The sequence below is a fragment of the Mustela erminea genome, chromosome 2 (genome assembly GCF_009829155.1).
Source record: "Mustela erminea isolate mMusErm1 chromosome 2, mMusErm1.Pri, whole genome shotgun sequence".
Taxonomy (NCBI): domain Eukaryota; kingdom Metazoa; phylum Chordata; class Mammalia; order Carnivora; family Mustelidae; genus Mustela; species Mustela erminea.
Window position 1 is genome coordinate 53,925,398 of NC_045615.1, and position 25,704 is coordinate 53,951,101.

Genomic DNA, 25,704 nt, shown 5'->3' on the forward strand with positions numbered 1-25,704 from the left:
AAGTACAGTGGCTAAACATTTCCAGTCCCCATCCTCCAACTGCTCTGTAATTTTACTCCTTTTTTTCTATTTGGGCAAAAGTTTGCTAGATAACATAGGAGGATGATTTTAAAGGGAATCAACGTTTCTGTTTTTTTCTAGTAATTAAGAATTCAATCCAATCCAGTTTGGAACTTTGAATGTGAAGTTGCTTGTCAACATACTGAGACAGTTTGCATTTGAAGAATTTACAAAAATAATTCTAATAAACTTTGTTTTGATCATTTAAATGGGAATACTGTTATATTTTATAGGTTAGCTGATTAACTTTGAAGTTCGTTATAACTTTTATGTAGATGCCTTGAGTAAATCTCCAGTTTTATGATCGCAATAATTATAAATTGTGAATAGGTCAGATGTTTGTCCACATTTCAGAACAAGGCTTGCTTAGTGATCATTTTGTCTAGAATTTTTCTTGTATAAAGTTGGCTAAAGGATGGCATTTTTTTTTTTTTAATTTGTGTAGCTGTTTTAATAGTTTAGGGGGTGGCAATTTTTAAAAGTTACTTTAAACTTTTAAATAAAAGAGTAATTGTAAAAGTAGATGAACTCTCTTCAAAATAGAGGAAACATAATGTAATGAAACAACTTCTGAAACAATTCTCTGTTATAGTGATTTGCAGTGAGGGAGTCATGAAGTTAGAGATAAGAAGAGAGTGGCTGTATAAAATTAAGCCAGGTGACAAAAGGAATATGGATGAGATGGAAATGCATTTACAGTTCAGTCTCATGTCCTTGTGAATGCGTTTTATAGAACCACTTTGGCAATACTATTTATTTGGAAAGTGTGTATTATCAATTGGCTTGTACTTTTGATTGGCATTTGTAAGATACATGTTTCATAATCTCAAATATTCCATGACATTAGCATAATATTATATGTTGTGTCTTGGCTCTGTGAAAAAAAAGCTTTTAATTTTTGGCATGGGTAAGTGTAACCCAAAGGAGTTTTATGTGGTGATATGAAGGAACAGTAGGTAGTTGATTTACCTGATTTGCTAATTTATTTTCCAAAAATTGTTATAATAATATGGTGCCTTCTAGAAGACAGTAGAAAAGCCTCAGGGAAACTGTTTCTTAAGAATGTTCCAGGAAGCTCAAGGAATGATATGTGAGGTGAAATTCTTATTCCTCTCTTCATGCTGCTACTATTTCGTGATTGCCTGAAGCTAATTTTTCACTCTTTTAGTGTTTTCCTTGAAAAATACGAGTACCTTAACTCATTATTGGTTTATGTCAGTAAAAAAGAGAGGCCATATGCTACACACTGAACTTTTCAATCACAAATACTAGGGTTAAAATGTACTTTAAAATAATACTAGAGAACTGTTTTACTTTTCTGGTGAGGAGGTTGAAGCTTAGGAACATTCCTTGCCTTTCTCTAGGTAACACAGTCTTTTAAATTCTCTGGCCAGAGCTCTTGCATGCGTGTGTGTGTGTATGTGTGTGTGTGTGTGTTTCTATGATTTATTCTATAGCAACGTGATTAAGAGTATTAAATCTGGACCCAGAATGTTTACATCTTAGCTCTACCACTTAAAGATATCTTATTAGTTCCTCAATTTTCTCAGCTGTAAAATAGGGATAATAAGAATACTTACCTTAGGGTCAATTTGATTACTAAATGGGCACGTGCATGTAAAGCACTTAGAACAGCATCTGTAACACATAATATTTCCTGAGCATTTTTTACTATTCATATTACTGTTAATAGTTTATGCAGAAATATGGGACACCCAAGCTGGAAATGTAAATCGAGACCTGATTTTAAAAGACTCTGATAACTCACCTTAGTGGGATTGGCATACTAAATCCTAACATGTATTTCCAGCTTTGTCACAAATGAACTTTTAATTTTTTTTAAAGGAGTTTCTCTACCTGTAAACTTCTTAATAGTTTTATAAAAAATAAGCTTCCTGGTTTTTATGATTTTGCCCCCATGAAGACAAAATGTGCTACAGACAAGGACTATTAGTTTAATTAAGACTAAGCAACTTTGACTATCAAAGTTGTTATTCACTGATAACTTGTAATGCTTTATGATCATTAATTCTACATGTATTTCAGTAAAAATGAAAATCACAAAACTGGTAAATACAGTGAAGTGGTTGTGATTCTTAAGTGAATGGCAAAGCCAAGAGTATTGTTCTGAGACCTTTAATTCTTCTTAAAAGTAAATGTATTTCAAAATGACAGCTTGAGACATTTGGAGAACGTGAGCATCTGGCTAATACAAATATTTTGTTGATTATACTATGGAAACCTGAAAGTTTTATATGAAAGAAATATGTACAACACTCCAGTTCTACCATAAATGGAACCAGTCTCTGTAGAGTCACAGAACACGGAAAAGAGAATTCTCACATGGAACAGAATAGTTAGGGTGGCCCACAGGTAGGTGACTCATCTTAAATCTTATCGTTGCTTAAATCGTATCTTGAATGTTTCCCTTAAGGAGATCCAGGCTTAAGAAAAAAGGAGACAAAGGTACATCTTGGTAGAAGATTTGAACTTTGTGTTTTTTTATATTGGCACATTGCCAATTGCTTCCCAGATGGATTTTTTTTTTAAAGCTAGAATCATCAAATGCAGAATTGCCTTTTTCTAAAAGTGAAAATAGGACCTGGAGTGGTGAAAATCTGCAGTGTTCATTTCTACTTGTGAAATGTTTTCTTTTGAGGATTGAGCTGTCCCTTTATTTTTAAAACACAGTTAGAAAATCGCAGGCAATCGTGGCGAATGTAGTGCAATGGGTAAACAGTATTAAAGTATCACTTTGGTCACTACTATTCTTCTTAAGTCGTGCCAAAGGAATTTAGTGTGGTTATAAACGTGATCAACTGACAGACCTAAAAACTAAAGGACTTTTTCTGTTTATTGTTCTAACACATTGGTGGCAACAGTGTGCCTTTCCTGACATGGATGGGCCTCATGTTCTGGCATTTAAAAGGGTGAGACTTTTATTTAGCTTCCTGTTAAATATATATGTGAACATTTCTACTGTCCCTTCCCCCTCCATAAAATCATGGTCATAGATTATCTCAGCAATCAGATTAAAGTCAAAATTGGTAGCCAACTTTTTGTCCTTAGGAGTAATTCTCCATCAATAATGAGTTATAGGGAAAAAAAAAGTGAGATAGGAAGTAATCAGCTGTTTTTGAATACAGGAAAATCCCTAAGCCTGGGGAACAAAAATAAGTCCCAGTCTTTCTGGCTCCTACAGTTTTATAGAACCCAGATATTGCATTATTGCATTCTGCCTCTTCATTGCCAGGTCCTACTCCATAGGTTTCTTATTTATAATATCTGTGTTTGATCTGGTTGGCACTCATTTAAAATAAAAAAAAAATCTATGTTATTAAATATTTTAACTAAAATTAAGGCCAATAGAGAGTATAATAACAGGTGGATAACAGACATGGTCTGTGAATGTGTGGTTTCAAAATGGGAATGGCAATATTGCTATAGGGCATCAATTTTTGGTAATATTTTTAAGTGAAAAATGATCCTTGTTACCATATGGCAAAATACAGTGAAAATCTGAACTGTTAGACCAACACAGCTGTTAAATGCATAAATGTGGGTCTGTGTTTAAAATGTTTTCTCCTACAGCTATTATGTGGAACTTCCAACAATTAATCTCAGGCTATTAATCGGCAGTAACTGCAAGTTGTGGTGAGCATCACAGATGTAAGAAATTTGATCTCTGTGGTAATTTACCTGGGAGGAAAGTGACTAAACTATAGTTCTCAACTTAAATTCTTCAGAGTATATTGGATAATAGACATTCACATAACTACTGAGCACAAACTCCAAATATTTGGCTTTACTTTTATTATAGGAAGTTATATTCTTTAATGGCGGCAATCATAGATGTGAACTGTGTGTGTGCTTGTTTGTGTGTATAGTGCATACATACTTTTTAAGCTTTAAAATCACAAATATCTGAGGGCTTCTGGAAGAATAATAGCTTTAGATCAGAGTATTCAAAGGTTTCCCCGCCCCCTCTTTGGCCTCTAAGCTAGTTGAATCTGAAATGACATTTTTTTTTTCTTGAAATAACATTTTACAAATCTTTTATTGACTTAGAACTGCCAGGAACAAATTGTGAATATGTTTTTTTGTCCCCTAATTTTTCAAATACATACCTAATTTTAGAATTCATACAGGACACAGTAGAGAAAATCCTTAAATAAGACACAGGGAAAATCCTTAAATAAGACAAAGTATATTGGCAATTAGTTATAAGGAAATTATCTTAATCAGTTAGATAGCCTACCAAGCTTTCTTTTGCTATATTTTGGGTTCAGATGGACTCTTCGGTTCTTGATTATTATACTTTTTTCCATCTGTGAAATAGTTACATTTTCCATTTTAGTGTTTGTTGTTGTTGTTGTTGTTGTAGAAATGTTCATATTAAAATCTCTAGGGATGCCTGGTGGCTCAGTTGTTAAGCGTCTGCCTTTGGCTCAGGTCATGATCCCAGTGTCCTGGGATTGAGCCCAGAATTGGGCTCCCTGTTCTGCAGGAAGCCTGTGTCTCCCTCTCCTACTCCCCCTGTTTATGTTCCCTCTCTCACAGTCTCTCTCCACCAAATAAATAAATAAAATCTTTTTTTAAAAGAATTTATTTATTTATTTGACAGAGAGAGATCACAAGTAGGCAGAGAGGGAGGAGGAAGCAGGCTCCTGCCAAGCAGAGCGCCCAATGTGGGACTTGATCCTACTGAGCCACACAGGTGCCCCAATAAATAAAATCTTAAAAAAAAAAAAACTCTAAAGATTATTTTTTGACCATGTGCTCAGAATAACCTTAGTCTTGTTTTTAGACCCCATGATTTTTCTTTTAACATTGGAGAGGCTGTGGCTTTTGGGTTAACTGATCTCTCTACTTGATATCATCTCTGTCACATTCCTTCAGTAATAGTTAACTTTTCATGTAAAATCACATTATTAGTATTGCTAATACTTGAGTACAGAAAGAAGTTGAGTAGCTGACAGAAACACAGGCCTGGTAGGACACAGAAGCGGTGAAGGTTTGAGTTTCTACTCATCTGTGTCTCTGAGGGGCTTCCCCTCTTCTTTCCTCTATATGACTCTGTCTCTTTACTTCTTTCTTTTTAGAATTCTTTAATGGAGACCTCTTGCGTTTAGGGTGAAATCCAGATCTTTACCTGGCTGGCAGGGCTTGGTGTCTGCCGGACCCTAACTCCCAGTTCATCTCCCTAACTATTGATCATCAACCCCATGGGTCTTTCCTTGTCTGAAATCATCCAAACCTTTTAACCCCCATGGATGTTTCACATATATATGCTGTTTCCAGGGCCTGGACAGTTCTTTGCTTCTTGCTTATCCATTTGCTTAAATATCAACTTAAATTTTCCTCAACAATCCAAAGTAAGTGAGAGCCTCTTGATATTATCCCTCATTGTAAGTTTTATTTTTCTTTTATAGAACATATCATGACTTATCATTATACATGTCACTTTCCTCCTGGAAGTTCAGTTTCTTAGAGGAAAAGCTATGCCCATTTTATTTATTGCTGTATCCCCAGTGCATATAGAGAAGACTGCCTCCTTAGCCATACTCATTAGCCTGCGTTCCCTGTTATTCCAAGACATTTTTTGCTTAGTTCTGTAGAGTTAACTGATAAATGTTTCACTGCCTCTTACTTCTAATTTTTTTGGAGAGAGAATTTGATTGGCTGATGACCCTTACGGTAATCGTACTTAACCCAGCTGGGATGTGTGCAGTAACTCAGTACCAAGATGGTCACCCAACAACAGACGCCCTGGGCAGAAGTTTTTAGGAAGCAGTTTTGGATTAGATTGACAATCAGAAACCTCTGTTGTAGTTGCCATTGTCATTTGTAATAGTGACATGAATATTTCTAGTGCTCTTTTGTTTATAAATGAATTCCTCCTGGCTGCTGAGTTATTTATTAGCTGTATGAGTAGGAAAATTATACAAAACACTCTAATATTTTTATATGAATGTTGGTATCCAGAAAATGTTACTACCAAAAATAATGGTACTATATTTCTGTAGTTCCTACAGAATTATTTTAGCAGTAAATGAAATGGTATGATTTTTTTTTTCTCTATAAAGAAGATGCTATCTAGAAAATTCAAGAAACCAAATTGGTGGCAAAAATTATATGTAAAACAAGTAGTGCAACCACTTGGAAGACTAGTTCTGTTGGATTGTTGCATATAATTTTCACTCCTTAATTAAAAAGGTAGTTGTAAATCTTACATGGCACAAAGAACCTTTTGTAAATTTTGCATTATGATCCCTAAACAGGCTGCAAGTTTTAGGTGAGCAGTATACATTTTTCATTTGTTCAGATTCTGGGAATTGCATATCTGAAACTATGCTTTTGATCCCTTCTGGAGTCTGGCGGAAAATTGATATAGCTATCTAATTCATGAGATTTTTAAAAACCTCATGAGTACATGCAGAAAACTGGTTTTGGCTCATAGTTTTTCAGTACACATAGTTCATAGTATCCTGTAGTACACAATGTCTCATATTCATCTTAGTATCTTTACAATTTTAACAGGAGCCTTACATATAAGGAAACAGTGACTTACATCACTTTTGCATCATCTGTGACACTTCTATGTTGTGGGAATTGCATTGATGAGATACCAACGAAGTGTGAAGCAATTTAGCATAACAAGAGATCTTTTTTTTTCTTCCTGGCCTTTTATGTTTACCTTCAGATATGAACTATGCCAAGGCCAATAGCAGCGGAGCCTCAGAAAATCTGAGGCCAGGTTTGTTTTGCAAACTCTGCAGGAAATTATCCTTCTGTTACTATGTTTGTAGAAATATTCATGATCAAACTAGGTCTTTACTAAAGTGTTTAGCTTTATTTTGATTTCTCTCTAAAGGAAAACTAAGACAGTGTATTTCTCAAAAATGAAAAAAAGAATAGTAACTTGCCATTTATAATTGCCCACCATTTTAATGATTAGGTACTTTATTATGGGGCTAAATCCCAACCAAATGTTTGTCTCGGTTCAAGTTAATATGCTCAATTGAGTATTGTTTTCACATTCCATTACAAAATACTTTTATGTTTCTATTTTTTAAAAAAAGGTTAATATTATAAAAGTAATACGCTATATTTACCTTTGAACCATCAGCTCATTTGAGGGAGGGAATGTGCAGGAGCTCATTGGCAGAATACTTGAGTGGCTCTCCGAGTTTAACGGGGGCTCTGAAATCCGCTCAAGCTATTGAGACCGGGGCAGTGGTCTGGAAACAACAACAACAGAGCGTTCTGGGTGACATGGTAACAGCAGAAAGGCGGCGGTGGGGGGAGGTCACTTAACTGAGGCTGCTAAACAAATTGCCTTTTTACCTCTACATATATACGTAGCCACACACATGTGTTTCTTATATGGATGTTTTTGCAGGATTATTACAGTTTATTGAAATCAGAGAATATCACTAAATATTTCCTACCTAATTTCCTAGGCCCTGAGTGAAAATGTGTTCAAATTGGGGAGTGGTTCTAAAGGAAGAAGGATGCTCGTGCTCAATCATGTGATTTCACAGACACATGACATTCTCTCAGTGGGCATTTCTGGAGATGGCGTTTGGTGTGGATTTTGTGAACGTACACTAACCGTTTATCCGTAACATGCATTCTAGCAGCTATTATGCATATTATTAATCTTCCCCACTTAACCTCTTGCATTGAAAAATATAATTTTCCGTCTTTTTTTGTTCCACAGACTTCATGACAAACATCTTGCAAATTAGATTTTCGTATATTTCATCTCTTTCTTATGCTCAATTTAATCTATCAAAGCCACACATTGTAGAAGACATCTGGTATTGAGCTTAAGCAGCTGGGTTTCATTTGCAGAGGTTTTGAGCAAATTCTGGTGCTTGCCAACAATAATATAGCAGTTGGCCAATGTGTTTTTTCTGTGGCAGCTTGGTGCAGTGTGGTGGAAGGGACCTGAATTCAGAATCAGGTGATATTCCGCCTCTCTCGGGCATGACTGGAGGGTTTCCGCAGGTGTTTCAGAGCGCGCCCACTGGAGGCCGCTCAGTGGCTCTTGAGGATGAACCCGTGAGCAATGTTCAGTCATCCATTTGAGAAACAAGGAGTCTGCAGTTTTCCTCATGGGGTGGTTCACCATACTGCCTACATCAGAATCACGGAGTCATTTTTGAGATGCAGTTCCTTCCACCCTATGCCAGATCTACTAAGCCAAATATCTCAGAACTGAGCCCAGAAAGGTGCAGTTGATGAAGCTACCTCAAGGAGTCCGGGAAACACTGGATTGGAGTTAACAAATTTCAGTTCATTCTTTACCTACAGACAGAACCTCTAAACTCCCTTTTCTGACCAGAAGAAGAACCCATTTTAGTAATGTGTATTTGAAAGGAATTTTCAGAATTTGTTTCAAAAATGGCTTAACCACATATCCAGTGTAACTGTTCTTTCAGGAAATGTTATATTACTGGGACCTGTTGTTTAATCAAGCAGTTGTTCTAGCACTAGTAAAATTGTGCTCCTAATGATGAAGGGATATCAAGTCTTAACTTACTTGGAATGCTCCAGAAGGATTTCTGGGAGAGGGAAACAGAAATGAGACTCCCAAATTTCTGGTTTCTTTCTCAGATGCATTAATTAATTTTTTTCTCCAAAAAAGTCACTGGACACCCGGTAGGTTCCTGGAAATCGTTTCAGAGCATGGTCACTCCTGAGCCCTGTATGCACCTCCAGTTACATTCAGCATGTTATTCCCAATTAAGATAGTTGGTCTTTTGGCCATATAGAGGTCTGGGGGACTTTTCTGAACACAAACTGAGTCATAACTCTCTCCTTTGCTTTTGCTGAAAAAGTTCCATACCAGAATTCTTAATGATCATAGTTTAGTGTTCTTCTTTTGCTGGTTCTTAGTTCAGAATTGAGTTTTCCAGACAAACACTTCTGAGTTCCAGGGCTATATGGAAACAGCCAGGGAATGTGTGGTTGGTGTGAGGATTGCCTCTTTGGAAGCTAATAGGTAGTGACTGTCTGTTGTTAGAATGTCATTAACTGGAAATGTACTTTTTACCTTATCTTGCTTTGGAAATTAGCACTCAAGATAGTCACTTTAGAGAGCTCCTGCCTTCTCTCAGGGACTTGATTTAAAATAAACACACACACACACACACACACACACACACACACTCCCACTTAATGTAGGCGAGCAACAGCTCGGCAAATATAACATTGAAAGAGGGTAAGAGAAGGGGCAATCTGAATGCTTCAGATTGTCTCATTCCATGATCCATGTCATGCATGGGCTACATCTGCAGCTTTTTAAAGTTTCTGGAGGAAGCTCAGCCATGCAGCTGTCTCTAATGTACTATGAACCTTGAAAAGGAATTTCCTTTCATGTAAGAACGGAAGTAGTTTGTGTTTGGGATGATGGAGCCGAGGGTTTCCTTTAACAGAAAATAAAGTGCCATTATATAAACAAACATCTGCCCAATCTAAAGTAAACCCAGAAGAAATATATGTTACAGGCCCCTACATTTTAAAAAGACCTTGTTCATTTTAACGCCCTTCTTGTGTTTTCCCATTTTCACAGCTTAGGGCAGTGAGGCACGCAGTTGTCAGATTACTTTTCGAAAGTCTGTCACTTCTAGAGCCAGAACCAGAACTTGGGTTTCCAGGTGTAGTTTGTGTTCTTTTGGGAACAACATTTAAATTTGATGTCTAAATTTGCTGTTCAGACTGAATGTTTAGAGGGTTGAAATGAAGCCTTTGCCATATGAACATTTTATTTAAGAAATAGATTATAAAAATACATACTCCCCCCACCATGAGTATTTCAGAGTATGGATAAAACTCCAGAACCAAAGACCTCCACTTTAGTTTTCCTATTTATTGAAATACATGCTAATATATAAAAGGTACTCGATATTCAACCACTTTTCGAATGTCCTAACTTTGTGCTTATGGAATTGCAAATTATCCACAGTTCTGAGCCACCATACCTTGCCATCTGAGGTGAGAAGACAAAGTTAGGAAGAAGTTTGAGTTACTTTTTAGAAAAAAAAATTTGCATCCTGCATTGAAGAATGGGGCATCCTTTTCTTATTCTTCTTCCCAAGATTTCCGGCAAATGTTAAGCTAGAGATTACTTGTAAACTATCCTGAGTAGCTGTTAGTGCAAACAAGAAATGTGATCTGCAGCTTTACACCTTGAGAGTGAGGGCTAACACTTCTACAGATTTATTTCTTAATGCTAAAATTACAAGGTCATTGTTCCTTCCCATTGTAAGATGTCATTTGTACTGGGATCCTTTAGATTTACACATTTGGTTTTATGGTTTTGGACTGTTGTTGTAGAATGTTTTAGAATAATTGATGAGCTGTCTTTACCAGGTAAAATTTCTGTGGTGTTTATCATAATTTTTCTACCTCTCCACTGACTGTTTCTTCAGTAATTGAGAATCCAGACTGGGTTTGGTTTTTTTTTTTTTTCTTTCAAATGGAATGAAAATATTTGGTCATTTGTCCTGTAGCTTGGTTTGGATTCTTGTATTTGCTACATAAGGGGTTTTAAAGATCTGCTGAGGATTTCATATCACGTATTTGTACTTTCAAGATACTTGAGCAAAACTACCCTCCAAAAGTTCTATAATGTTAGTTCTTAGTCTGGATTCCTTGTTTCTTATTCCCATGGCTTTCAGTGAATCATTACTATATTATATAAAAAATCATAACAATTGTTTAGGGGTGGGCGCCTGGGTCGCTCATTGGGTTAAAACCTCTGCCTTCGGCTCGGGTCATGATCCCAGGGTCCTGGGATCGAGCCCCACATCGGGCTCTCTGCTCTGCGGGGAGCCTGCTTCCTCCTCTCTCTCTCTCCCTGCCTCTCTGCCTACTTGTGATCTCTGTCTTTCAAATAAATAAATAAAATCTTTAAAAAAAAAAAAGAATTGTTTAGGGGTAAAGAAGAAAGCAGCATTCTTAAAGTATAATAGTCACTGATATACTTCATTTGCAATCTTATAATTCACAAATTCAAGGATACAATTGTCAGCATTCTTATTCAGTTTGTGAAATGTCTGCTACCAAGTTATAGTCAATTGGCAAAATAATTGACAGTCTGAGATTACCAAGATTTGGCAATGATGCAGATAAATGGGAATTCTTATCACTATTAGTTGGAATATAGTTTCGATCATATTGAGGAATGAAATATTTATTGATCTAGAGAATAATTATATAGAAATATTCATAAGATTAAGCAATAGTTTAAGATGTAGCACCAAAAGTATGTGACAATAAAAAATAATAAAATTGATCTCACTAATTAAAAAATCATGCTTCTAAGCACACAATCAAGAAAATGAAAAAATAAGCCTACAGAAAAAGAGAATACATTTGCAAATCATGTATCTGATAATGAACTTGTGTCCAGGTTATATGAAGAACTCTTACAAATTAATAGGAAAAAGATTATTAGCCCCATTTAAAAATGGGCAAGGATCTGGACAGATTTTTCCCCAAAGAATATATACAAGTGATCAATAATCACATGAAAAGAAGCTAAATATCATTAGGTATAGGTGAAATTCAATTCAAAATGCCATGAGATCCTACTTCCACTCAGATGGTTGTAACAAAAAAGATAATAACAGGTATCAAGGATGTGGAGAATTTGGAACCCTCATACACTACTTCTGGGATATAAAATGGTGCAGTCACTTTGTAAAACAGTTGGGCATTTCCTCAAAAGGTTAATCATTTAGTTACCTTGTCACCCAGAAATTTCACTCCTGGGTACATATCCTAAATGAAATGAGAAACTAGTGCCCACAAGAAAGTTGTATGCAGATGTTCATAACGACATTATTCATAATAGCCAAAAAGTGAAAACAACCCAGCTGTCCATTAGTTGATGAATGGATAGACTGTTGTTTATCTGTTTAACAATATTATTGAGCAGTGAAAAGAAGTGGAAAAGAAATGGAGAACTGATACATGCTGTGACATGAATAAACTTGGAAAACATTATACTAAATGAAAGAAGCCAGAAACAAAGACCATATATTGTATTGTTCCATTTCTATCAAAAGTCAAGAATAGGTAATGCTAGATAGCTAGAAAGCAAATTAGTAACCATAAGTTGCCTGGGTGGGAGACTGGGGTCAAGAATGGGGAGTGACTGCTAATGGGTATGGTGCTTACCTTGGGGATAATGAAAATGTTCTAAAATGAGACTGTGATATGGTTGTACAACTTTGTACGTATACTAAAAAGCATTTCCCAGAACATGTTACATGGGTGAATTTTTTGGTATGTGGATTATATTTCTGTAAAGCTCCTTCATAGGGGTGATAAGTAGCAAAATTGAGAGAGTGGAATAAGGAAGAAGGGGCTCATTTGGCTTTATAATATTTTATTCTGTGGTGATAAAAAACCTGTTAAGATTTTATAAAAACTAGTTTTAAGAACCCAGTAGTCTCTGACTTTTTTTGTATAGTTGTGGAATTTTATATAACAAAAAAGATAACTAGAAACAAAATTAAGTACATATCTACTCCACCCCCTTTTAACTAGAAAGCGTAATGGATTTTCCTTTTCCCTGATAATTAAAGACCTTGACTCCAGAGAATACTTTCTACAAATGAAATGTTGTAGTAGGGCTCCTATACTGACTGTTGTTTGCTTTTCCTGGTTTCAATTATAATAATATATTATCTCTGAAATCTGAATTTTAGTGAGACAGTTTTGCCATTTTATTAGTAGGTTTATGAGAAAAATTCCTTGTGATTAAGAAGTACTATTCATTCTAGTTAAAATCAGATCACATTTCCTTTGCTAAAAATGTAGCAGAGTAGCCCACCTGCAACCCTGTTTACTCAATTAAGGGAAAAACTTATCTTCTTGGGACAGCTGCTGTTCATAATTCTGAGTCTGGGTCTTGTGGGAATCTCTTAGTTCGCTTATGAGCCTTTATCATGAACTTTCCCTACGTAGATTAAAAGATTGGCTTGGGGGAAAGAGAACATGCCTATAGTCCAGGAGGGCTCATGCCTATATCAGAGGTGCCCATTCCTTTTCTACTTGTTAACGTAGCAGAAATGTCTTTCCGGTCATGGGGTTTTAGAGAGGTTGGGAAATTGCCCACACTGACAAGCCCTTCTCAGATAGGAGGAGCTCATAGTCATAACAAAAACATTTTCCCAGAATATTGTTTCATGCTTCTCCCACTCAGGGCCATGACCATCATGAGGGCGGGAAAACGACCTCTGGGCCTTGAGGTTTGTGCATCAGAGTCTGAATAACAAGTGATGCTGAAGCTGATTCAGGGTAAGTTGGACTATAGTTAGGGCAACATTTAAATAAAGTTGAAATGCAGTTGCCCTGTAGAGTACAGGTTAAGTAAGAGTTCTTTCTTTTAACTTCAGAGCCCATAAATATAAGAACATTTGGAACAGTTTAAACAAAAATCAAAGGATGTAAATTTTATGTGGGGGTGTGGCCATTAGTACACAAAAACTAGATTTTTGCTGGATAGTGGTTTTCACATTGTGGTCCCTGCCTCAGCATTACATGGGAACCTATTGGAAATGTAAATTTTGGGGTCCTACCCCAGCTGGATGGAATTAAAAAGCTCAGGCGATGGGTCCAGACATCTGTGTTTCAACAAGCCCTCCAGGTTATATTGATGTGTGGCTAAAATTTGAGAACCACTGGACTACATTATGTTGCTGGTGAGTAAACTTGAACTTTATCCCACATGCAGTGGAAATTTGTGGATGATCTGTGAGCACAGTTATGGAGTGACGAGTGTTTTAGTTAGATAGTAAAGTCTTCTGCCTTGCTTTTCTAGTTATGGACTCCAGGAAGCAAACAGAGACTTTTAGAAGGGAGGGGGATGGGGGGGATGGGTGAGCCTAGTGATGGGTAGGATTGCATGGAGCACTGGGTGTTACCTGCGAATAATGAATCACAGAACACTGCATCAAAAACTAATGATGTGGGGCTCCTGAGTGGCTCAGTGGGTTAAGCCTCTGCCTTCGGCTCGGGTCATGATCGCAAGGTCCTGGGATCGAGTCCCGCATAGGACTCTCTGCTCAGCAGGGAGCCTGCTTCCCTCTCTCTCTGCCTGCCTCTCTGTCTACTTGTGATGTCTCTCTGTCAAATAAATAAATAAATAAATCTAAAAAACAAAAAACAAAAAACTGATGATGTGCTGTATGGTGACTAACATAACACAATTTTTAAAAAAGGAATTTTAGTTTAGAAAGTATAAAAATGCCACAATGTTTGGTGATCTCATTTAATTCACATATCTCAGAAGGGTATATTAGTTTGTACTTTCTTGTAACTTAATCTGAGAGTTGTTTAATGACTTAGTAGGACTTCAGAAGTTTCAGACAAGTGATTTTTATTCACTGGAAATTATAGAATGATGCTTTCTTTTGTATGCCATTCTATTCCCTAAACTTAGAACATATTACAGATTTAATAAGATCTAGGTGTACTCTTAAATCCTGAAAATATTATCCAAATAATTTCAGAAAATTGCTGAGGGCATTCCCTGGGTCACTTTACTGTGTAATTCTTTCCCAAGTATGTTTTGCATTTTAAGTGTTTTCATTTTTCCTCTTAATCTCATTATGTATCAGTAACACATGATGTGTTGGCATCTTCTGGAATAACACATTTGTTCCAAGTGAGAAGGACTAGGTTTAGAAAATCTAGTCGGCCAAGGTTACCGGATAGAAACTTATATTGAATCTAAAACTAATGTGCTCACATTTTCCATCAGAATTAAAATGGAATGAAGCCAAGAAGTTACTATTAGAAGTTTGCTGGTCTCTGTTTTGTATGAATAGTATTAGCTAAATATATCATTTAGTCCTGTACATAATAGACATGTTGAAAAAGTTCTTTTACCTATAAGTCTGCTGACTTGGGGCCAACTGCATAAAATCAGATTATATTATACCTCTCCTTAAGAGTCATTAAGATTTAAGATTCTCTAGAAAAATTTTCTTTTACTTCCAGATGGTCTTATTTTTATGTTTAAATGGTAAATTGGTATTAAAATGCAGTAGGTATTTCTACTCTTTAGCAACCTAATCCCATAATATATCTTAGAACATATTAAACTTAGGTCCTATCCAGGATTTGGAGGGAAAAAGCAGGAGCCTTTTCTGATAGGAATCAGAAAAATTGAATTTTATTGTTGACCCACTACTAAATACTGATATGACTTTGGGCATAATTTTCATTGTCTCAGAAGATGAGATGGTATATTAAAATATTGAAATAGTTAATATGGAAAGATGGTTTGAGGCATGGATATTGTAGCTAAATATAAATAAATATACAGTGACTTGGAGAAGCCATTAATTTATACCTTCATTTATCATACTTTTATTGTACACTTAGTATCTTCCAGTGTTGTCTTGTGCTCTGTGAGCTCAAGGAAAATATTCCCTGGTCACATTCTGGAGGGGAGGCAGACAAATACAATGAATACTTTGGGAACAAATAGATGTCTATCTGACTGAAAGGAGGTAACAACTAAATTGGCAACTAAAGGTTAATAGGGAATTATCTGGGCAAATAAAGGAAGTGAAGAGATTCCACACAGAGGGAACCAATGTGACCAAAATCTCAGAGACCGAGGAGGGCTTGGGGTAACCATAGGATGGCCGAGTTTAGTGTTAACTACTGAATTGGAGGTGAGGGGTAGTGAGTGGCTAATTCGAGATTGTAAGCAGGGGACGGAAGATGTGGGGGTGTGTGGACCCAGCTCAGGAAGCATATATATTCTTCCAGTGGATTGTGTAGATCCATGACTGGCTTTGAAAGAGGAATTAACATAATCATATTTCCCATTGTCTTCCCTTTCAGTTAATGGCAGTTCCATCCTTATAATCTATTGGGAAAAGACCTTTGGTATTATCCTTAACTTTTCATTATCTCTCGTATAAAACATACAGTGCATCCGACAGTTACTTTAATAATGTCTCTCTTGTGCATCCCTGTGTACCACTTCAGAATCCTCTTGCAACTGTGGGCAGCCAGACATGACCAATGGGGGACAGGAGCTGAGGGAGAAGTACTTCATCATTCCCCAGGATGGATAAGCTGAAACTCATGTCATAATACTTTTAGTGTGGGTGAACTAGATAACTCATTCTCAAATCGCCATTTTTTCCCCTCTCGACTTAGCCTGGGTCTTTACTCCTCTTTCCTGGGATGACATTCCCAAGTAAACTACCTCTGAGCACACAGTTGTCCTAGGTGCTACCTTTCTGGGAGACTAACGTCATGGCAGTACCCTCAAAATGTATCTTCAGCCAGACCACTTCCTGTCAGCTCTGCCACTACCAGCCATCAAACCACAGTTAGTGCTTGTCTCAACAAGAAAACAGCAGTTTTTTAATTGGCTTGGTACTTTTATTTTGGCCCTCCATAATCTTTTTTCAGGACAGTGAATGAGTGTTTTATCCAGCAAGACCTCTAGGATCTGCCCCCACTTCCTTTCTGACCTCATTTCCTACTAGTCTTCCTGGTGCAGGATAAGCTGGTACCTCCTGTTCCTCAAGGATTCCAGCTGCCCTTCCAGCTCAGAGCTCTTGCTTGCTCTGTCCTCTCTTTAGAGCACTCTCCCACCTCATAGCTCCCCCCCTTCTCAAAAATTACTTCCGCAGTGAGGACATTCTGACCATCCACTTTAAAGTAACAGCCACTCCCAGCATATTCTGTCCTCCTTCTGCGCTTTGTTTCTCACCACAGCACCTAGCATAGTTAATATGCTTTTAGGTTTATTTTGCTTACTCTCTCTTTCTATCTGGTAACTATAAGCTTTGTTGGGGCAGGGAGTTGTGTCTGTTTCTTTCCACTGTTCCATCCTTGGGCCCACCACAGAGCCTTGGTCCGCAGTAGGTGCTCAATAAATAACTATTGTGTTATGCAAGGGAATGAATGAATATTTTAGAAAGTAGAAGTATTTTAGAAAAATGTAAAGATGGTTGAAGGAAGATAGGTCTAGAGAACAGAGATTAGGAGCTTATGGCAGGCAACCAGGTAAGAAATGATGAGGGCTGCACTTGTCATCTTTTAAGGGCATCAGTGGAGAGTTAAGAAAAGATGACAGAAAAATTAGAAGAGTAGAATGATTGTGTTGTGGATGGATTGTGTATGGCAGATAAGAGAGAGGGAGGCCTCTACGCAGTATCTTGGGTTTTGGTTTTGGCAGTGGGAGGACGGTGGCCTCATCAGAGTCATCAGAGAGATGCGGAAGGTGGAGCAGACTTAGGGAGGTGATAGGATGTAGAGGTTTCAGGAAAGAGGAAGGAGAACTTCATATTTAAATATGTTGAGTTTGGTGTACCAGCAAGACTGCTTAGCATGAAATGTTAGAGACCCAAGAGTCCTTTGACTGGGTAGGACTGGAGTTCAGAAAAGTGTACTTGGGAATTAACTAGAGCTAATAAGGGAGTTGTAACTTGAGGTAGTACCTTCACAAAAATCAAACAAGGAAAACACATTTATTCCTCTGCGTTCCTATATAAGCAGAGGAGTTCTTAACTATGGTCACTATTTCTTTCCTTGATTATTTTAGAAAAAGATGAGAATGAGAAAACCTTGAAAAAGAGAAAAAAAAATCATCTCCTTGATTCATTTTTATTGGCACATTTTGAAAGAATGAAAAGGGCATTTATCTTAGGATGAAGTGTCTGAGTACCTCTGGAGTAAAAAGAATTTACCTTGAGCTTGTCCTGGCCAGCCTCAAACCCCTTATTTTACTTTCACAGCCATCTTCTTTTATTGAAAACATGTTGAAGTACTTTTTTCCCCCTTTACTCACCGGAAATGAGTAAGTTCTTTAGTAAAATATCCAGAATGCATGTAATAAAAAATGTCTAGATGTTTCAAGTAAGATTTCTGGTATATGTTTGTCTGTTTAGTAATATAAATTTTATGTGGGTATGTTCTTCACCAACATTTTTCATGTATTTTGAAACTTAGATTTTTGCCAATAGCTTTTATACCTCTGGTGCTTTTTATTACCTTATTTAGTAGAGAGTTGAGTGTTTGGAACTGGTCTTCAACCTAGAAGTTTATTAAACAATTTGATTTCCCAAGGGGCCAACACTACTGGAAAAGATTGCTATATACAAATCTCTAGGCCAGTGGGGATGAGAAAGATACTGCCCAAGGAAATTTACAGAAATGAAAACAAAATCACATCTGATCTGTGATCATCTTATAGTTGGTGAGTACACCTTAGTTTTGGACAAAAATCTTGTTATTTGAATTGAATCCTTGCTATTTAATCTCATGTTGACACTTTACATTACAATAATAAGATGGTAAAGATCTCATAGTCTTAGCATGATTGGATACTCCCCAGGGCACAGAGACATTAACTTGCTATCAGTAGAGCATAGATTCTGAATACTTACATGAGATTTCAGCTGTGTTGCTGACAGTGAAATTATAATTCTTCATTAGCTGGAAGAAATTCTAAGAACCATTCGAGGACCTAGAGACTTCATGTTTAATTAAAAGAACCTTTCATATTTACTTACAAGAAGCCTGGGTATTGACGGAAACTGTGAAAATGAACAAAAACTGTATTAGCGTTCTTTGTAGCACCAGAACCAAGTCCCAAGATGTGTAGTTGGAAGCTGGAGACCCAGGAGAACCAGTGGTGTAGTTCCCTTTGGAAAGCTGGGCAAGCTTGAGATCTCAAAAGACCCGATGTTTCACTTTGAGTTTGCTTGCAGAAAAAACCTGCCTCAGCTTGAAGGCAGGAAGAACTCTCTTACTTGGAAGAGAGTGCACTCTTTTGTCCTATTTAGGTGTTCAGCTGATTAGGTGAGGCTCATTCGCATTAGAAAGGCCAATCTGCTTCACACAGTATGCCAGTGTAAGTGCTAAGCTCATCCCAAAATACCCTCTTGGAAATACTGGAATAATGTTTGACCAGATATCTGGGCACCCCTTGACCCTGAGTCAAGGTGTGCCCTTAAATTTAACTATCTTAATATTAACTTAAAATTAACTATCACAATAATTTATATTAAATCTATTCAAATTCATTTAATCAATAAACATTTTAAACATAGCTTTGTAGATTCAGCGTAAATTAAGACATTCTGAGAATCTAAAATAGAAGACAGGGGGCAGGTAACCCTTAGTAAGACCAAAATAAAGTATTATAAAATCAAGAAAAAAAAAACCTACAAGTTTTTGGAGTGTTTACATTCTTTCCCAAGACATTTTTCATGTATATTGAAGCAAACTACGTGGGACTAAAATTGAATTTCTTATTCTGAATTTTAAATTATTAAATAGACATTAAGAAAAGCATATACTTGTTTTTTTCTTTTTTATTCCTTTTTTATTTGTTTATGTCAAAATATATACTCATGAAGTTGGTAGTATAATTATAAAGTAATGAATCAATATAAACTTACTCTGTTAAAAAACTCATCTGGTAGATAGCACAAAAAACATTCTTTTGCATTTTTTTTTTGTCCCCAAGTTGCATTATTTTATTCTTATATCACAATTGTGAGCTATTTTGTGCTATGTCTTTCTGAATTCAGGCAGTATACAGTGTTTCCGTTTACTGGACATGGTAGGTTAACAAAGTTTAGATTTTATTTTTTTATTTGAAAAAGCAAGGAGCATCCTTATAAACACAATTATTTAGCCACAGAGTATAGCTTTTTATATTCTTATGAGTATGTAAGGACTGCCTTTATCCCATCTGGACCCAGTCCCATCCAGATTTCAGGGAGTGAGAAATACAAGGCAATGACTATTTTAAGAATCGATAAGTGTCCAGTTTTCCCAACACAATTTATTGAAGAGACTGTCTTTTTAAGAATGAAACTCAACCATTCTTTTACACCATACATAAAGATAAACTCAAAATTGATAAAAGACCTCAACGTGAGGCAGGAATCTGTCAAAATCCTAGAGGAGAACATAGGCAGAAACCTCTTCAACATGGGCCTCAGCAACTTCTTTCAAGACATGTCTCCAAAGGCAAAGGAAACAAAAGCCAAAATGAACTTTTGGGACTTCATCAAGATCAAAAGCTTCTGCACAGCAAAGGAAACAGTTAACAAAGTAAAGAGGCAACCCATGGAATGGGAGAAGATATTTGCAAATGACAGTACAAAGTGCTGATATCCAAGATCTATAAAGAACTCCTCTGAGTCAACACATGCAAGACAAATAATCATGTCAAAAAATGGGCAGAAGACATGAACAGACACTTCTCCAAAGAAGACATACAAATGGCTAATAGACACATGAAAAAAATGTTCATCATCATTAGCCATCAGGGAGATTCAAATCAAAATGGCATTGAAATACCACCTTACACCAGTTAGAATGGCCAAAACTAATAAGACAGAAAACAGCAGGTGTTGGAAAGGATGCGGAGAAAGGGGAACCCTTTTACATTGTTGGTGGGAATGCAAGTTGGTGCAGCCACTTTGGAGAACAGTGTGGAGATTCCTCAAAAAATTAAAAATAGAGCTACCCTATGACCCTACAATTGTACTACTGGGTATTCACCCCAAAGATACAGATGCAGTGAAAAGAGGAGCCATTTGTACCCCAGTGTTCATAGCAGCAATAGCCACAATTGCCAAACTGTGGAAAGAGCCAAGATGCCCTTCAACAGAGGAATGGATAAAGAAGATAATGGTCCATATATACAATGGGAGTATTATGCGTCCATCAAAAAGGATGAATACCCAACTTTTGTATCAACATGCACGGAACTGGAGGAGATTATGCCGAGTGAAATAAGTCAAGCAGAGATAGTCAATCATATGGTTTCACATACTTGTGGAGCATAAGGAATAACATGGAAAAGGAAAAGAAAAGTAAATTGGGGTAAATAGGAGGGGGAGACAAAGCATGAGAGACTGTGGACTCTGAAAAACAAACAGGGTTTTGGAGGGGAGGAGGTAGGGGGATGGGTGAGTCTGAGGGCAAGCATTGCATGGAGCCCTGGGTGTGGTGCATAAACAATGAATCTTGGAATGCTGAAAAGATAAAAAAAAAAAAAAAGAATCTATAAGTGTATTTGGCTTATTTAGACACTTTAGAGTCAAATACAAAACAAAAATCTGATTGTTTTTAAATTTAAAAGTTAAAAACCTTTAAATGATTTAATAATTCTGAATTTGGCTCATGTTAGAAATTTTAGAACTAGGGACTCCATTAAGAAAACATTCTAATTTTCTCGACATCAATGTCTTATTTTCTCCAAATGTGACTGGTGTAGTCTCTTATTTATAGTTACAAGGTTAATGACAAGATAGCTACTTTCGTAATGCATAGACTTTATAGACATAGCTTTATAGAAAGCTATATGTTTATCTCTCTTGGTTGAGGATGTAAAAGAAATGTTAAGAGAAAAGGGGAAAAATTGTTGCTGTACGTCTGAAAATAGCAAACATTATTTATTCTTCTTTTATAGGTAATTTTTTAGCCTGCTTTAGTAAGAATCAGATGTGGTGGGTTTTGGAGAGATTTGTTCTCGTGAGTTAATATTTGACTTGCCAGGCCTTCTGTATTTGCCGAGGTGACCTTGGGAACACTGGTCTTGCCTTGATACCTGGTGGTCATCTCCTTACTTTGGCACCTAGGAAATATTTGAGGTTTTGGCTTCATCAGGAGGAAGCTATTTGTGTGATAATATTCCCTGACTGCTGTGTAGGATTGGTGTAAAATACAGGACTTCGGCAGTGCTTTCTTTGAAGACTCAAATCTAATGTGAAAACCTTCTCCCCCCCCCCCCTTTTTTTTTTAATGAAGAAGGTTTGTGGCACTTTCATAATAGTTGGGCCTGCCCTGTTGATTTAGATCAAAATCATTTCCTCCCATCATCATAACCATTTTACTGTTCAGTGGTGCAGAAGGCAGTGTGAAGAGTTGGTGAAATGTTTTGGATCATTCAGAAGTAGATGAAAGATAAAAATGGAAATATCTCCAACAGAGGTGATACTCTGGAGAACTTCTTATAAGAGCAAAAATAAAAGTATCCAAGTATCTCTACACTAAGAAATTTTTTTTTAAGTTTTCTAATGATGTGAATGACTCAGATAAACATCTAAGACAAAACCAAAAGTTTATAAATCCGCTTAGACTTTGTGCATGCTTATTCCATTTTGAAGTCTTAACTGTTTTCTCTTTTAGCTTTTCGGGAAAGGAAACAGAAATTCTCTTGATGTTTAATGAATATTTATGAAGTCCTCTGACAATTAAGGACTCATTAACATTTCACTTTAAAAGAAAAGAGTTAAAAACACTTTTAAGGCCAAAGCAGAATGTGGTAGCAAGGAGAAACTCCCATCTCTCTTTCATTGTTGTGAACTGTCAGGTCAGAAACACTGCAAATGGATGCAGATTTTTTAAAGAAAGTAGTTTGAAAATAATAGACGTGTTTTATTTTTACACAATGACTTTCATTTTGTATAGACTCTTGTCTTAGTGAGTAATTTTTGGCTTGTTTTCTGAAGATAGTCAGAAACCCTGCTTTTATATGTCAAATAATGTGTAGATCAGATTTTGGAGTCAGACATTTTTGTGTTTAAATTTCAGTTTCAACTCTTTCTAGCTTTATGACCTCCAGCAAGTTGTCAGTGCCTCAGTGTCTGCATTGCAGTTTGGGGTGGGGAGAGTGGTGCTATAGGACTCATTAGCTTGTTTGACAAAGCACCTGAGTTAATGCATGAAAAACACTTAAAATTGTGCTGGCACACTGGTTTTCTTGGCCTTGAGAAATCTTTCCTTTCAATTTACACTACTTTGGCCCTTGTTTTAGGGCCTTGGGGAAGGTCTTTGTTTCCTCAGGCTGAGGTGCTGTAAGAATAGTTAGTGAATGAATCCTCACTTCTGATGGGTAGCACTCAACTTTCTTTTTTCATTTCAGATTTTCTCCATTCTTCATTCCCAGTACCCCAAGGCTTCCTGTCCGGCCATTTGTAGCTACCTTGGACTGCAGCTATTCTCATGGTCCAAGTACAATCCACAGAAAGTAAGAATGCCTAAATATACATTTACTCACTTTCAAAAGCACAGTCTTTTATGAATGAGAAATTGCTAAAGTTAACAAGCTTCTTTTTTAAAAAGATTTTATTTATTTATTTGACAAAGAGATTGCAAGTAGGCCGAGAGGCAGGCAGAGAGAGAGAGAGAGAGACAGGGAAGCAGACTACCTGCTGAGCAGAGAGCCTGATGCAGGGCTCCATTCCAGGACCCTGAAATCGTGACCTGAGCAGAAGGCAGAGGCTTGACCTACTGAGCCACCCAGATGCCCCCCAGTCAACAAGGTTTTTGAAGCAAGAGCGGTTACACCATTTTTGCTGTCATTCCCTATAAATCATTGTTATTTGGTAGTATGGAAATAAAGAAACACATGAGCTAGAAATCAAATGGGGGCCTAGAAAGTTACATGCGGCTCATCATTATTTTAAATATGAAATAGAAGTATGTGTTGGGATGAGCAGAGAAGTTCTAAAACATCAGTCCACATCTGTCTTTCTGGGAGGCTTCACACTTAACAGATGTCAGCAGTGACCTGGAAGCCAAACCTTGGTAATTCTGCTGATAAATATATTCCTCTAAAGAACATCCCACTTATTCTTAAGTAATTTACCATCCTGCTTTGCTTACTATAGGTCATAAGTTTGAATTTGTCTTTGTGAAATGCTGAGTTGCTGTTATTTAACTCAGAACTTATCTTTAAGTCAAGCCTCATAAATTTAATAATAATTAGTCATAGTTACCGCTGGAATTTTTACTGCTTTCACCATCTGCTCCTCTCAGTATATGCAAGGTGTTAGTTAGATCTATTTCACAATAACTGAGTAAACTTTTACTTCTAATAATTACTTTCTACTGGAGAAGTGATTGATATATTTAAGGTTTTTGAGAATATGATGGGGATCTTCTGTGACTTATTTTTCAGTTTTCTAGATGTATCATAGGGAGGTTTCATTTCCACTGGTTATATGTGCATGATACAGTATTGGTGATGACCCTGATATTAGATTATATTCCATTTACCATTCAGTGACTATTGTGTACTTGGGTATTTACTTCTAGTTTTGATGTTGTTGAATTTGTCTTTATTATTCTTAGCCATCCAATCCTCATTTTGGAGTATAAACTCTTTAGCTTAGAGAGCTAAAGAGAGAGCACAGTTAATTATTTCTGTATTTTCCAAGGAGGCTTGGAAATGGAATGGAATGCAGAAATGGAAATGTTCAGTGAATAGGCTTATCTCTTTCCAAGAGTTCTACCTTAATTTATAACCCTCATTTCATTGTATAAGTAGTAAAGTTTCAGGATGAACTGGTGCTCTGCGTGGAGGGATGAGCTTATTTTGTGTTCTGCAGGAATCCTTTCTGACTGTATTAACAATATACTCTAAAAAGTGCTTATAGTCAGCTTGTCTTTTAGTCCATTATTATCATGGTTATATTTGCTCGTATAAACTACTGTGAAAAGTTACAAAGTAAGTAATATAGTTTTTTAAAAATAAGATTTTATACTTAAAAACTTTGTTTTGAAGATTTGTGAAAGCTAAAATCAGAGTTGGATGAAAAAATGTGCCTGTTAGCATCAAATAATGAAATTCTTGGTCATGAATTTCAGCTAATAATACAGAAATTGTTTACATTTATATGGGGGCAAATTCTGCTTAAGGAATTGTTGTAACCATTTTACATATATGCATGAACAAATACTGTTATTATCCTCATTTGACAAATAAAAAATGGAGATTCTTGGAGGTAAATTGGCTGAGGTCACACAACTAATCTTTCACATTGATAGTTAACGGAGTGACTTATAAGTAAATTATACTACTTAACTAGTAATACTTGATACTTGATAGGCTGGAATATACATGCAACTAACTCTTACTTTAGTTAGAGTAACATATACAACATGGTGAATCTCCATGGAAACATCAGAAAAAGAAGCATGTGTCTCTGATTGGGCAATGTGACGTAGATGGTGAAGGAGAGAGACACCGTTAGAGGCTGAAAGAATATTATGAACAAAGAAATGCGAGTATGAAGAACATGGTGAACACAGAGTAAGGTGTGGATAGGGAGTAGATGATGAGAGGTGATAAGGGTGGGAAGAGGGATGGGGCCAGTTCATGAAGAGCCTTGAATGCCTTCCTAAGAACTTTAGAAACATTAGAGCTTTTGCGTACTTGGTTTTAGCTTTTTCGTTTTGCGAGTTCATGCATGTGTGTTGTTATTTTTAGAAGGCAGCAGTGCAAATAATAGATTACAGAAGTGGGAGAGAGATCAGAGAGTACTATGGTAGTACTAAATAGGGGCAGGGATTAAGGAGATAGAAAGGAGGGGCTCCAGCCAGTAGCTCATATTCTGCCCAAAGGGAACATGGTAGACAGTCCTGTCCTTGCTGTTGGGGGAAAAGAAATCAAAGCTACTCACACCTGCTGATGGTGATGATAAGTAATCTTCCTTCTCCTTTTTATTATTATTATTAATACTGTTTTTATTGAGTGGTTTGGTTAAAGCAGTTAAGTGGAGTAGTGAAAGTCTCATCTTGGCCTTAAGATCTCAGTTCTGATCCTCAGTCATTTAAAAATGGGAATAA

General features: G+C 36.6%; 1 protein-coding gene and 1 long non-coding RNA gene across 9 annotated transcripts in view; one reads left to right on the plus strand and one right to left on the minus strand.

Annotated features, from left to right (window-relative positions):
* The window catches only part of BMPR1B (bone morphogenetic protein receptor type 1B), a 395,494-nt gene that overhangs the window by 293,825 nt on the left and 75,965 nt on the right, over nt 1–25,704 (plus strand). For 2 of the 8 annotated variants that reach the window (XM_032332936.1, XM_032332937.1), the window contains one exon: nt 22,997–23,101. The exons of 3 other annotated variants lie outside the window; for them this stretch is intronic. In XM_032332936.1, coding sequence (XP_032188827.1) covers nt 23,077–23,101 — 25 coding nt within the window. In that variant the 5' untranslated portion in view covers nt 22,997–23,076. Of the gene's footprint in view, nt 1–13,282; nt 13,378–18,177; nt 18,308–22,996; nt 23,102–25,704 lie in introns of all 8 variants that reach the window. 3 more of the 8 variants (XM_032332935.1, XM_032332934.1, XM_032332938.1) reach the window with 3 other exon arrangements.
* LOC116584499 lies at nt 1,640–7,274 on the minus strand. The gene is made up of 3 exons (XR_004283216.1): nt 7,176–7,274; nt 4,188–4,226; nt 1,640–1,698 (listed from the first exon to the last, which is right to left on the minus strand). It is a non-coding gene; the product is annotated as an uncharacterized LOC116584499 (long non-coding RNA).